The sequence below is a fragment of the Poecilia reticulata genome, linkage group LG11 (genome assembly GCF_000633615.1).
Source record: "Poecilia reticulata strain Guanapo linkage group LG11, Guppy_female_1.0+MT, whole genome shotgun sequence".
NCBI lineage: Eukaryota > Metazoa > Chordata > Actinopteri > Cyprinodontiformes > Poeciliidae > Poecilia > Poecilia reticulata.
The window spans coordinates 11,776,570-11,790,968 of record NC_024341.1 but is presented as its reverse complement, the minus strand read 5'-3'; the positions used below and the strand labels follow the sequence as shown (position 1 = coordinate 11,790,968).

General features: G+C 41.5%; 2 protein-coding genes and 1 long non-coding RNA gene across 4 annotated transcripts; 1 reads left to right on the top strand and 2 right to left on the bottom strand.

Annotated features, from left to right (window-relative positions):
- Positions 1–1,395: 1,395 nt before the first annotated feature.
- LOC103472512 (integrin beta-8-like) lies at positions 1,396–7,167 on the bottom strand. Its single transcript, XM_008422213.1, has 4 exons — positions 6,988–7,167; positions 4,613–5,033; positions 4,278–4,500; positions 1,396–4,143 (listed from the first exon to the last, which is right to left on the bottom strand). Exons 2-4 carry the CDS (start codon positions 4,965–4,967, stop codon positions 3,966–3,968), a joined length of 756 nt encoding a protein of 251 aa, XP_008420435.2. The 5' UTR covers positions 4,968–5,033; positions 6,988–7,167; the 3' UTR covers positions 1,396–3,965.
- Positions 7,168–9,957: 2,790 nt separating this feature from the next.
- Positions 9,958–12,012, bottom strand: LOC108166685 (uncharacterized). 2 transcript variants are annotated; one of them, XR_001777045.1, is made up of 2 exons: positions 11,930–12,012; positions 9,958–10,244 (listed from the first exon to the last, which is right to left on the bottom strand). It is a non-coding gene; the product is annotated as an uncharacterized LOC108166685 (long non-coding RNA). The 2 variants fall into 2 exon arrangements; XR_001777044.1 differs by having other exon boundaries at positions 11,915–12,002.
- On the top strand, positions 10,270–13,637 carry sp8a (sp8 transcription factor a). The gene is made up of 2 exons (XM_008421764.2): positions 10,270–11,520; positions 11,799–13,637. The coding sequence occupies exons 1-2, from the start codon at positions 11,503–11,505 to the stop codon at positions 13,023–13,025; spliced, it is 1,245 nt and encodes a 414-aa protein (XP_008419986.1). The 5' UTR covers positions 10,270–11,502; the 3' UTR covers positions 13,026–13,637.
- Positions 13,638–14,399: the final 762 nt, after the last annotated feature.

The following is a 14,399-nucleotide window of genomic DNA, read 5'->3' as shown; positions in this document are numbered from 1 at the left end:
ATTCGGTGAGTTGTCTGTGACCACACACTCATGACTCTTACAAATTAGACAAACAGAGTAGGAAACTGCACAAAGAGTCGCTCTTTAATGATAGCAGATGTCTTCAGCTGTCTGGATCAAGTGGAAAACAACCGCTGTCGTTCCTCAGCTGACACCGAGCCAGCTCAGGGCGTGTGAGGCATCTTGCCTAGTCCGCAAGGGGGAAACTTTTTTTTTTTTTCGCTTTCAGGAAATAATTTCTCACTAATTTTGTATTCTGTATGTATGGTATTCAAATGCCATGCCGGTCTGCATTAAGATAAAGGTTAGGAGGATAAACCTGATGTTATTGTGAATAAATTCAACCCTCAGCTTTCTTGCCTCCTTAAACTGTTGACGCCACGACTCGACAAACTGGTTCACTATAAAACTGCGGCTCTATGTGGAGAGTTGAGAAAATTTTAACGCCTATCATCCCGCCCAGTTGCGTAGCAGTGATTAATCACATCACATTTTGATTAATGTGAGGCATGCACACTGTCAGTCATTTATACAGCTCAGGCTGCATTGGATCAGATCTTTCGCTTACATTTCTGCACATTATTTAATATTTACAAGTACAGTGGTGCTACGTACAGCAGTTTTTATGCTGGATATTTTGGTGTTCATTTGGCATTTACAATTGATTTCAGGGTGCTTTGCAAAGATATTAAAATGAATGAATGTAACTTTTTTATGTTTGCTTACCCCTTAAGTCTTTTTTCACATTTTGTCATGTCTCCCAGGGGTGAAAGTAAGGGGGTACGGCAGGGTACTGCGTACCCCTAAAAGATTTAGCGGGGGTACGCAGTACCTGCAAGAGAGAGGAGCGGCTGTCTGCTGTAAAAAAAATCAATGTGTTCACTGTGCAGCCGTGACTGATTAGTTTTTCAAGAACAATCTAAAACCCAACTTAATCAGTTAAAAAATAGCTTTTTTCCCATTTCATATTGTTTCTGAACTATTTGTGCTTTACTAGAGCAGCGGTGCAACACGTCGATCGCGGAAGGTTTTGAGTCGATCTCGGCATTAGGTGACAAACTAAACGTCGCCAGGATGCTGAGACCAGCACGTCCTCTTGTGATTGGCTTATCTTATCAAAACGTTCAGAACTTTATTAAAGAACAACAACCAAAAAATCAACAAACCATGTTCAAATTAATAATCCAACAACAATAATAATCTCAGTAATTATTGTTTCAACAAGGTGATGCGCAATTCTGTGCGTTTCAGTTTCATTACCAAAATAACCAGCAGAGCAGGAGTTTAAAATTAACTAATCAACCACCGCTGTGTTCAGGGGAGGTTTATTAATGATCGCAACGTAATGGACTTAATGTTATGTTTTTAACATAATTTCTGGTCGGCTTNCAATGAACAGTCCTGTTCCAAAAATTTGGAAGGCGGGGATGAACTGTAACACTTGGATGTGCAACTGCGTGTGCGCGCAGATTAGGTGTGTGTTTGTGCATGAGAAACTAACAAAGTGAGCAGGAATCTAAAAAGAAAATGTAAAATACAGCTGTAGCACTGACAGCCGGCCTGCTGACTCCAATCCACCAGGGTGTACTGGAGCAGCCGTGGTAGCAACGGAAGTGACCTCGCAGGAAAGCATGTGTGTGTGCGTGTGTGTGTGTGTGTTTACATTGTTCTGGTCTTTTGCTAATGTGAAGCTGAGCCTGACCGGAGTGCAAGTTGATCTGAAACTGATACTGACAGCTGTCATTACTGAGCAAATTCAAATCTCAGACATGTTAAAGATTCAGACCAAGCCCAAGCCTGAAGTCAATTTGAAAATCTTGGTATATAAAAATGCTGCTAGTAATTTAGAAAAAGACAACAGCTGTGAAAAACTAAATAAACAACACATTTCAATAGCTGGAAATACTGGAGATAGCGGTAATAGCTCCTCTTTAGCAGATGAAGCTTAAATTTAGCATTCATTCATTTTAAAATTGCAGTGCCTCATGTTGCATGAGGTACTAAATAAAGATAGTTGGGATACATTAAAGTGTCCCAAAGAGTTATTTTAACAATCCCTTAAAGCTGATGTCTTGAAAGCAAGAATGATTCATTCTTAATGAAACAATAAATCATGCCAATGGAAATTAATGTAATTCAGAATTGCAAATGGTAATTTACAACATTTGAATTAGACTGAGTATATCTTAAATTATCCAGGTCCCGTTGCATCAAAGCAAGGCCCAAATTATCACTCTTCCACCACCGTGCTTGGCAGCTGATGTCACACATTTGTGTTGAGATAATGCGATGTGTTTAGGCTAAACTTAGCATTCTGTGTTGAGGCCAAACGTCTCTCTAATTTGGTGTTGTCCATCCAAAGAACTGGTGCAGAAGCAAATGAAAACCCTAAACTGTATGGCTGGTTGTTTTCTTCTGTAAAACCACTCAAACATCTGTACAGTTTTGGATTTCACGTCCAATCTGCAGCAGGGAGACTCCGACACGTGGCTCTTTTGTAACGTCTATTTACGTTCCGCTGTTCGATCTCTGGATGAACTCGCGTGGATATCCACCTCTGGAAAGGCTGGCAGCTGCCTTGAATGTTTTTCACTTGGGAGAGATATTTTTCATTGTAGAATGATAGACTCTACATTATTTTCCAAATTGTATTAAAATCCTTCCGAATGTGAAGGGCAGCCAGAGTTGCTCCATTAAAACTGCACCTAGATTGCCTCTACGATTGCGCTTCCACATGGTGGGAGGATGTCGGAGTGACTCTGTGACGTTAGATTTGATTTGTTCTCTTCGTAAACTTTTGTTTGGAAATTTTTCTGTCCCGAGGCATTGGTTGTTTTTTTAACGGCTATTCCCTCCGGATTTGGCTCATGTTGCTACAAGAACTTTTGCTTTCGCCTTTTTTTTTATCTTAGGGAAAGTTGGTATAGTGAATAACCGTGGCAACAGGTATTGTTTTCACAACTGGGAGCAGCTGATTAGCATCTCAAAAGCTCAAGTAAAACGACCTCAATACCAGGTGAGTTGAAAATGATACATCATGGATGCAGAGTAGAACCAAAGAGCAGAAATAAGGTGGAAGTTCAAGTGATCTCTTCCATCAATCATGCGCTACCCACTGAGCCACCTAGTGGCCAAGTTACATTTAACTTCCCTTTGGGATAAATAAAGTATTTCTGAATTTAAATTAAGTCATTTAAGGTATTTGATCAGAAGCATACGGTTGTAATTTTTATTTTTATAATAGCATTATTTTTGCAATTCATGCTTCTTGTTTACTTCAGATTTTAATACAACGCCTACAAAAACATTAAACATTACTCATCAAGCCTGCAGCTGAACTCTTCTGCGTCCAAATAAACAATGATTTATTTTGGCTTTGGAAAGTTGATACAAAGAATTATACTAACCCATCTCTATTCCTACTTCCAACATGATAGAAAATTTTGTGACCATCTTTCAGAAACTCTAGATGCACTGACGTATATAATCTGTTGTTGTTTCTAATATCAGGAGGAAGGTCAGTTAGATAGGAAATCTTTTGAAATGTGTGCACACAAAACAATGCAGCTCTATCCAGGTCAAACTCAGAACACAGTCCCACTGAGCTGTGTGTTCAGAAAAGCCAATAAGCACAACACATGAGGTGAGCACTAAATAGCTTTAAGTCCACAAAGTCCTCGGAACTTTAGGATTGTTCTGACCCTGTAACTTGAAACTGCAGCTTTCTAGCTTTAAAAAAGAAAAAAAAAAAACATGTCCCAATGTGTACAGAGTAACAACTACCCGATCCACAGTTATCTGAGTTTTGTCATAGCTTGGCAACCTAATTATTGTGTGGCACTGGCTTCTTCTTTTAGCCCATCTTAGGTTATTGTAGCTATTTATAGAAATATGAGGGAAAATTATAAGTTTTTTTGCTGTGCTGAGCTGCACCTCTAAGTGAAACTATGGGTACTGATCTCAACTTACAATATGTTCATTTCTGTTAGCATGCAGGAATTAAACATTTCTCCACAATCCAAGTTTCTACTTGTTGTACCTGAAAAATCTGTTTTGGAGCCGATATGAAGAGCACAGGTGGTGTTGCATAGCTTCGCCTCTTTTTGGGAGAGACCTCGAGAATGATGGCAGTCCACACTCTTACTAAGAGGAAGAGGAAAAAAAAACTTTGAAAATAGACAAAACAAATTACCAAGTCGATGGTAAAAGAGTTTTAAAAAAATTCTGCAGGAGTTTATTTTGTGCATTTAGGATATAAGTAGTGATTGACTAAGTACCAGGAGGATTTTGAGATGACTTGGCAGGTAGGACATCTCTCACAGAAGTCTCCAGATCGTTGGGGATCGGTACACACACACTTGCCACACACACATTTTCCACAGCCGCTGCAAAGCAAGCCGTCTGCGGATTGACAGCTGGTTTCGGAGGTGGGACAGCTGCAACTGTCGCCTGTCCAGCCGACCTCGCACACACACTCGCTTGACACACACACGCCTCGGCCTGAAATTGAAGAGAGTCTCAATAAGAACTCGGGCGCATTAAAGGAGCACTGCCTGATCTTAATGTATTTGTGATTCAACTGGAAATGATGTGAAATGTTTTTCAACCTTACCTCCACACAGCTGTCCCTTCTGATACGGGCAGGAGAAGTCGTCAATTTCACAGTATTTCCCGTACACCGTCCCAAGCCTGCTCTGCTCACACGTGCATTTTCCGCACTCACACACTCCCCGGTCGCTGCAGCTCACATTTGACCCATCTGCTTTGCAACTTCTATTTGGATCTGAGCTCGGGTCTTTCATGTGTCCATGATCCGGCCTCTGCTCCTGACTGACACCGTGGTGGCTTCCCCTGCAGGGTGACTGGTCGTTGCCATCGCAACGGCTTGTTGGTCCACATTTGCACTGACATTTAGAGCGGATACTGATGACAGTGGACTCATTGTAGCCCACCGGATGCACCAACATTCTCACATCTTCATCTTCACCATCATCAGGACAGGAGCGTTGGCCAACGGTGATATTAAAGTAGACCTGCAAGGAAAGAGTAACATCCATCAGTTTACTATTTGCTGGCTCGACACCTTCTGAATGAAATTTAAGCGTCTGATTGCTCACTAATGGAGTTGAGTTATGTATGTTTTTCAATATTCTAAAAGGCAGAAGCAATATAAAGTGCGGGAGTACTTTAAGAGAGGCATCATAAACGAAGGCCTGTGAGCTTACTTACAAACCACAGAGCAAGAGAAGAAGCACAGATTGATCTAGGGGCTGCCGATGATTCAGAGGATACATGAAAAATGACTAAGGGTTTCTAAAGGTTGAAAGCTCATACAAATCAAACAGGATTGCGTAAACAAAATGAGAAGAATAGTATGTGCAATAAATGTCTGAAAAGCAGGTGCAAACTGGCGCACAAAAATGTCTGTGATCACTGTGGCAAGAGAGAGGCATAAATGCAATGACAGGGGGGCTTTACTCGTCAGTTATTGGGAATATTAAAAGAACAGTCAATTAAAATAATAAAATATACATTAAAAATATCCTCTAGGAAAGCAGAAATTGCAGAATTGTGGGAATACCAAATAATTTCACTTTTATGGCAGCACACTGTTTTATGTCTTGATGCTCTGAAGGAGCAGAAAAGCTGATGAAGATTATGTTTTATAAGCTGCACATCCCACAAATAGTGTGGGCAAAAGATGTCTGCATGGGACAGATTAATGCTGCAGGACCTTTTTTAGGCAACACATCAGCGCTAATACCTGCACCACTGTGCAGCCCACACTGGACACAACACAAGTGATAAAACACTGTGACACGTTGTGCTATGACATGATGTGACGCAATATTCTGTAGGTGTAATACAACACAATTCTGGACAAGATAACAAAATACAGTACATAGCAATGCAATTTAGGACTTCTAACTCTAATATCCTTGTGGATAAAGTTGAGTTGTTGAATGATTTACTGGATAAACATCTTAGCACTCCGATTGTAAACACGTTGAATGCTGTCTGCTGATGCTTATTTGAAGCAATTCAGTTTCACTGTAGGCCTGGAATAATTATATAATGAAAGGGAAATTCTCAAACTCTTTTGTTTTTGTACAGCACAGAATCAGGCATAATGTTCAGTTAACAAAGCAAGCTACAATAAAAGCTGATTCGGGACAGAACAAAACTTTCCCTTGTTGATTTCGGCTGAAGATAATCCCTGAATACAGGATGTTTAGCACAGTGTACAAACAACGCTTCACTGACTGGAAGTCTTTAATAAAAACCCAACTACAGTAACAGTAAGACTCAGAATAATTATACTGCTGTTGACTATACATAAAGATTTGAATCTACAGTCAACCTTTCTTGATTTTTATCACCCTTCTGGTAAATTTCGGTACTTTCCATAATACAGTGTAATCCGCCCATGGATGAAAACGCTGGGCATTAATTTGTGCACAAAGGAGTAATTATGAGGCAGTGAGTAAGCACCTCAGTGTTGGACGGAGAACACCAAACCTTTCGGTGGGAACAAATCTTATGGAGCAATTTAAGAAAAGAAGATTTCTCAGATATACAAATTAGTTTTTTTTTCTGAGAGTAGCATTCAAAACTACTGCAGCAAATAGCTACTGTAGTAGAGTACAGAAAGGAGCTTTCTGAGCAGGTGTTGGACCCGGTATCCATAGGAGTCTGTTTCTAAATATAAATGCTCTACCTGCCGCCATTAATGCTCTCATATGGAGCACGGTATAAGGGTTATCATAAGAAAAGGTCATGGAATCACATGGGAATGTTTCCCTGTTAAATAGAGATTATAATCCGCTCAACTCGGATTATTTACCAAATCTCTTCTGTCGCGTAAAGCTCTCAGTGATGTGTTTATATGTGCTGCTCCGATACGTCTAGCGCACTCTCCGGATGCCTCTTTTTAGAATTTTTTTCTTTAAGTACGTGATAATGGTTCATTTGTTTTTGTGTGTTTACCGTCTGGCCTGGCTGTACCCCTGAGCAGTTCTGGTCCTTGGCAGTGGATCCGCGGGGACAAAGAGGAGAAACAGACACCCAGTACCTGCTGACTGCCTTGTCCTCCACTGACACTGACACCGCCACCTCGGACAACAGTTTCTGTGGAGAACAAAAAACAGATGAACCGGCAGCATTAGGTTAAGGTCCGAAATTCGATAATCGAAGTTAATTTGATGATTTAAATCAAGGTTAAGCTGTGAAAGCTTCCTTATTTCTTTTTTTTTGTCCTCCCTTGCTTTCCGTCTCATTGTAAGACTTCTGAGGACGAGGAGGTGGGGCTAAAAATAGTATCTTTGTGTCTGTCCGGGATTAGGACACATGGTTTCCGTAGGGATCTGATAGCTTTTCATAATGGAAGCTTCTGTTCAGGCATCGCTGCTTGTGTGCGTGTGTGTGTGTGTGTGCGTGTGTGTGTGTGTGTATTCCAGTCTAGCCACAATTCCTATTCTAGGCTTGGACTTTGACAGGGCCATTCAGAATTGAATCTGATGTACCAGGATCTTGCTGCAATTTTTCTTAACCTTCCAGACCAACTCATTCAGATTTTCTTCTAGGATTGTCCTGTATTTAGATCTATTTCTCTGTCAATGCTGACCAGCTTCCCTGAAGAAAAGCCTCCCCACAGCTTCTACCAACGCTATATGTTTTCAGAAACATATAAGGTCTTATAAATAGGCCATAAAGTTAAATATCAAAAGATATCTGACAACAGCACCTTTTTCCACTTATTTGCTGTGTGGCAGCCTGAAAATTGTTCTTTTTTTGACCGTTGTTCAATTTATTTCTTTTTTCCATTCACTGTGGATCTCTGTAGAGTTACCCTTTGTCTTTTGTGTGCTTCAGTGATTAATGTGCATGACCCTCCAGTTTAGGTGGAAGGCATTGTCTCAGCAGGTTTACAGTTGTGGCATTAGGACTGCGGAACATACTTTGAGTATTCCTTCATTAGCTAAGCCTGCTTCTAAACAACTTGACTCCTGACCCCGTCAGCTGTGTTCCTTAGTCTTCATGATGCTGTTTGTCCTCTAATTTTCTCTAACGAACCCTCCGAGCCACTCAGACAGCTGAACTTTGTTTACTAGTCAGCCGACTTCTGGAAGCGATCAGTTCCCCTGGACTTTTTATCAAAAGCGTCGGAGGAAAAGAGAATGAATGCCTCACATTTCGAACTTTGATTCACTGTTGTGCGTTGGTGTAGAACATAAAAATGCCAACACAATCTACCGAGGTTGGGTTTCTAATGTGACAACATGGAAACGGGGTATGAATACTTCTGCAAGGTACTGTATAGCCCTCTTTGTTTCGTTCTTTCTCAAACACGGACTGATTGGCCAAACACCTGGCCACCCTGGATATTTTTACGTTGTGTTGAGCAGATTGTCTTTTGACTCTTCTAATTCTCCCGCTAATTGTCTCAGCGGGACAGCCGATCACGATAGCTGCAGAAAGCACCCCAAGGACAGTAGGGGGGAAGGGGAGCAGTAAGAGGAAATAAAATACTTCACCCACCCCTCTCCCTGAGAAGTGCCAGATCTTTATTTCACTCTTTTCTCTCTGTTCTTTCTGTCTCAGTGCCCACAAAGTGATTGGAAAGCTCCCAACAATCTTTTTTTGTCGGCGTTCGATGGCGCGTGATAATGTGGTCATTATCACAGCCAAAAGGAACAGGTTGAGGCTTTGGACAGGGTTTCACTGGGTGCCCTTTAAGCGCAGACACATGCACACACTTTCAGTGTGGGAAAAGAATGCCTCTGAAAGAGAGGGGACAGCTGTTGGGCTTGCGTGTGAGGATGGCGATCAGGTTAAAGGGAGGACGGCCTACTGTAAAGTCCACCTGTGCACACAGCCGTGCCTCGGGCTGCGGCAGACGCCAGTGTGGGAAGGCCTCTCATTTCGTCAGAATAATGGACCTTGTCGAAATGACTTTAAGATATTTTTCAAAATCTCTTATTTTCAATTTGACATTTTCAGCCATAATCTGTTGCATTCTGATAGCTAGGTTCTGGGGTAAACGTTCAGAATATTATAGAAAGATACCTGCGAAGACCCGACTTACTGCGTCACGTGCAGTACTGCGCATCTTTACGCTGCTTGTCTAATTTCTCCTTTTTATAGATTATAACTTTTTGTGCAAGTCCTAGAGATTCTCTAAAATTTCACCACTTTGTCATTGTTGTTCTTTAAGGATTTGGACATAGCATACTTTGTAGAATATGCATAAAAATAGAAAAATGGAAGCATGGAGTCAAGAGTTAACAGTGTCCCTAAGGTAGTCTCAGTGGAGGCATGAACTTCCTCTATCACAGACAGATATTGTAAGAAATAACACTCAGGTAGGATGTGGTGTGCACAGCTAGGTCCGGCAAGTTCTGGCATTGCTTTTGTGGCTTTATGGTGAACTTAAATAGGCCCAATTCTGTTCTGAATCTCTACTGATGATCTATTGATGCTTTTTGTTTTTGATTTCATCACATCAAAAATAATGAATGGTCTTCATCTGAGCCCCCATTCTGCCTCACTGGTGGCAAAGAAAAAAGAAGACATCTGTACAGTAGAATTATTGCTTCTGCATAGCTGCAAACATTAAATTGTATCATTTGCTGAATATTTTTTTTTACAATTTTTTCATAATTATTAAATAATATTCTTCATATTTACTTTTAGACTCTACAGCATGTAAGCTTTGTGTGGTCAAGGGAGTGGTATAGTACTTTAGATATACAGTAAGTGACTTATTCATGGCATATGAGACCAGCTGACTTCACTCAGGCTGATCGTACAAGAAAAGAAATAAGAGGAACGGAAAGAAAAGAAAATATCAAACAACAAGTTTAATGCTGTCTCTTTAATTAGAAATTCAAATGAAATTCCCCCCTTTGTGCTTCTCGCTCATTGATTATGAAGATGGGGATCGTTTTGGGTATTTCCCAGGGTTTTCGGGGCTAGATTTTTGTCGACTATGCTCAGTTTAAGAATGGGATTTCCCATTTATTCATTCACACTCGAGAGGTGAGACTAAATCCTCAAACTAGCTGAGCTTTAGAAAGGCACAGTTGTAGTTTAAAAGACATTTGTTTGGTGTTAAAAGAGATGAAATTGCGGAGGTAGTGGTGGTGTCCTCCCTTCCCTCCCCCAGGGCAGGCTGGAAACGCCCCAGGGACAGGATGGGCACAGCCTCTCATTTATCAGCCTCTTCTTCTGCATGGCCTCACATCCTGGAAAAAAAAAAAGAGTATAAAACTAGAGGTTTTAACGTTCTCTGACAAAGCCAGCCTACTGAGAAAAACACACACACACACACACACACACACGAAAAAAAACTTTAGAAAGCATCTTAAAACATACAGATGTACAGATCGTAAAAGCTTACAGACCTCTGTGGAAGCCAGACATTTCTGATTCAAGAAAAGAATATTCATTAAAAACATTTTGACACTTTTTCCACCTTTAATATGCCACATAATCTGTCTGATTAAAATGAAAAGCAAATATCAGGGGAAATAATACAATAAATAACAGAGGTATATTATCTACAGTGGTCATTTAAATTTCTTCACGTTGAGTTTAAAGAATTCTAATGAAATATTGCATTTTCCTTAAAGGGTATTTAATGCGATATAGCTTTATGAGTCCCAAAATCCACATCTGGTTGGTTGATCGTCCCCCCAGTCCCACCTCAGGAAAGATGAAAACAAAACTTTTAATAAAGCTTACTACTTCTACAAGCTTAGCTAATATTGTGACGGTTCATTGCTGATTCACAAAACTCTTCCTACTTTGTTTTACTAGTAAATTGTACATTTATTCTCAGAATTATTGCGTTTCATTCAGTTTTTACGCAGTTAAATCAATTGGAAATAAACCATTAAGTGCCAATCAAAAATCAATTGTTCTGTATAATAAATTGCATCAGTGAATGCATTTTATGATTGATTAAATCTCAATCTTCTTCCCTTTATTGTAGACATTAATTCATTTCATTTCAAAAATGCTTTATTAATCCCAGAGGGAAATTAAGAGGCATAATGTCCGTTTTTTCCAATCTGATATCTTTGGGAAATTAATATAAATTATGTCAAAACAAAGTAAAACTGACCAACTGCCATAAATACATATAAACACTGTCTGTCTTCGAGCTTAGTGCGCTGGACTTTTTTGTCTTCAAATACCTGAGATTATTTTTAAAAGCTGCTGAAGTGAACTCGCTCGCGAGAGCTGACTTTTTCGAATGTATGATGACATCGAGACTGTTAGCGCGCAGATGTTTGGAGACGGCTCGCGCTGCTCTCTGATTGGCCCGGGAGCTCCCAACTGCACTTCAAAGGCGCAAAGGATCTACAACTGGTAAAGGAAACGAAGACGAAACCTCAGACTGATTGGATCCAGTCAGGGCACACACACACACCTACACACACACACACTCAGAGACAAACACATTGATCCCCGTCAGAGGAAGACATCACCGCTCAGTTTATGGCTGCACCGTTAGGCGTAAGTTTGCAGAATTTTTTTTTTTCTAAATATTTTATGTAGCATTTAGTCAATATTACTTGGTGTAACTTAGTGGGTTTTTTTTTTAATTATTATTATTCAGTATTGGGGAACATTTATTCGTATGCAAATCTGACACCCTTTCTTGCAAAGTAAGTGTCACAACTTACTTTAACCTGTTGCAGTTAAAAATATGTCACAAAAAACTGTTTGCATTTTCAGGCAAAAAAGACTTTCAAACTTTAACAATGACGGTTGTTTTGTTGTTTTTCCCCCAGGAAGAACCAAGGCTGGGCAGCACCCCGCTGGCAATGCTGGCCGCCACCTGCAGTAGAATCGGGGACCCGAGCCCTTCCTGCTCCCCTGCTGTGTCTGACGGAGTCCCGTTACTCACCAAAGGGTCTCATACCTGGAAAAAGACCAACAGCAGCGCGATCGCAGTTTCCTCTGGGATCTCCAGGAATAATGGTCCGGGACTGACACCAGAGGCCTTCAGCGCCTTCTCAGTGACGCTTCCAAGCTCTTCTTCAGGGAGTGATTTTTCGCTGTGCCACAGCGCCGTGCCGTCCTATGATTACGATGTTTCTGACTGCGCGTCCGCTCAACGCCCGGTGTTCATGCCAAAATTTCCATCCTCGGTGGAAGGCATAGCAGGGATTTACCAGAGGATGCATCCTTACGATCCCTGGATAAAGCCAGCTGGAGAGGTCAGCAACGGGACTGCGGTATGGTGGGACATGGGCTCCAGCTGGGTGGACCCGCAGAACTCAGCCGGGTTACAGTGCGCCTTGAGCGGCTACAGTAACGACTACAGCCCCGCCTACAGCACCGGTGCGTCTCAGCACCTGCTCCCCGGCCCGCAGCACATGTTTGACGGCTTCCGGCCACCTCCCTACACGGAGTCTACGAGCGCAGCACCACCTCCTCCTCCTCCTCCTCCGACAAGGACCCCTGCTGTTCCTCTACCCAGCCCCTCCCGGCCCTCGTCGCGCAAATACGCTGGTAGAGCTACCTGCGATTGTCCAAACTGTCAGGAGGCAGACAGACACGGTCAGGGGGGTTCGAGTCCACGGCGGAGGGGCGTGCACAGCTGTCACATCCCGGGCTGTGGAAAAGTTTACGGCAAAACCTCCCACCTGAAGGCGCACCTGCGCTGGCACACCGGGGAGCGGCCGTTTGTCTGCAACTGGCTCTTCTGCGGGAAACGCTTCACGCGCTCGGACGAGCTCCAGCGACACGTGCGCACGCACACCGGCGAGAAGCGCTTCGAGTGCCCCATGTGCCAGAAGCGCTTCATGCGCTCCGACCATCTCAGCAAGCACTTGAGGACGCACAGTTCTGAGGGCTCCGAAGGCTGCGTCGACCCGGGGTCCCAGAAAGGGAGCGGCGACACGGACAGGGGCGTCTCTAGTTGTAAGGGAGAGTCACCGGGCCCGGGGAAGGGCGGCCAGAGCGATAAGCTCGAGGGGCCGGCGGAAAAACAGTCACAACAAGTGGGAATTTGATGACAGCAGCCTGAAACGGGTTTTCTTCGGACACTAAAAGACTGAAATAGCACTTTATGGTTAACTTCAGTTGTGAAGCCTCCTTACCTCATCTGATCGTCGCAGACTTAAAAGAAGTGTTTACTTCAGTTTCTTGGTGCACGTTTGATACATGCGCCTAATTTATTCCATGTGCTTTTCACATTCAATAATTCTTTTTGAATCATCCTGACACATCTGACGCACATATTTAAGTTTGTGTTCTTAAATATCTTACTTTGCAAAACTAAATTGTTATAGTTTATCATTACTTGTACCTGGCATTAAATTAATAAAACAGGAGAAATTTGAAAGATTTATGATGTCGGAACTGTTTATCGTATCATTAATATATTAAGAGGTGTATAGTCAAAGGTTTGTATTTGGGAATTATGGAAAGGCACGCAGTGATGTATTCTTAAGGCAATTTAAAGTGCATCATTGGGGAATAATGAAGAAAGAAGTTGAGAATCATCAAAGGAATAATGATATAATATGATAAGACAGCTCTGGTCTTGGGAACACTGGGATAGCAGGTTGAATGGGTTCTTCCCTCTAAGACGCATTTTGACACAATTTCATTCAGTGCTTTATTTACATAATTTTTTTCCCCATGATGCAATGAGTTAAAGACTGATGTGATTCATAATGTCACTCGTTTTCCTGGTGTTTGCCAGGATTATTATTATTATTATTAAAAATAATTTGCCAAATTCATTCTGTGCCAATGACACACATTTAATCAGAGATTGCAGCAACCTGCAATCTGAGCACCTACATTCATGCTGTGCAGTTTTCAGTCACAATGAGTCAAATGACACAAATCCTGGGACAATAAAATTCATTCTATGTATTCTGGATTAAGTTGGAGAATATTCTGATCTTTCCACTACATGACAATGAAGACAAACAGATTCTGTGGCTGCACAGAAATGTAAAGTTTATTTTTCTCATTAGTTTAGGCATGTGGAACAATGTAGTACTACTTCATTACTTGAGGTCAGGCAGGGTTGTATTGCAACCTCTTCAACTCAAAGAGCAATAAAACCTGTTTAGAATTGGCAATGTCACACTACCTTTTGAAAGAAAAGATATCAATTCCTGCTTTCTTTTTCGTTTTATAAAATTATCCTGTAGGACAGCTGTTGTGATTTTTTTTAAAGATAATTTCACTTCCAGTTTTGGACTTTAAAATAAAGAACAACATGACATTTTAGAAATAAGAGGAAGGATGCATTTTCCTTAATGGGATGTTGCTATTCACAGGAAATGATGTAAAATGCAAGTGCACAGTTTTTAACTGTAATCACACACACACACACACGCACACACACACACACGCACACACACACACAC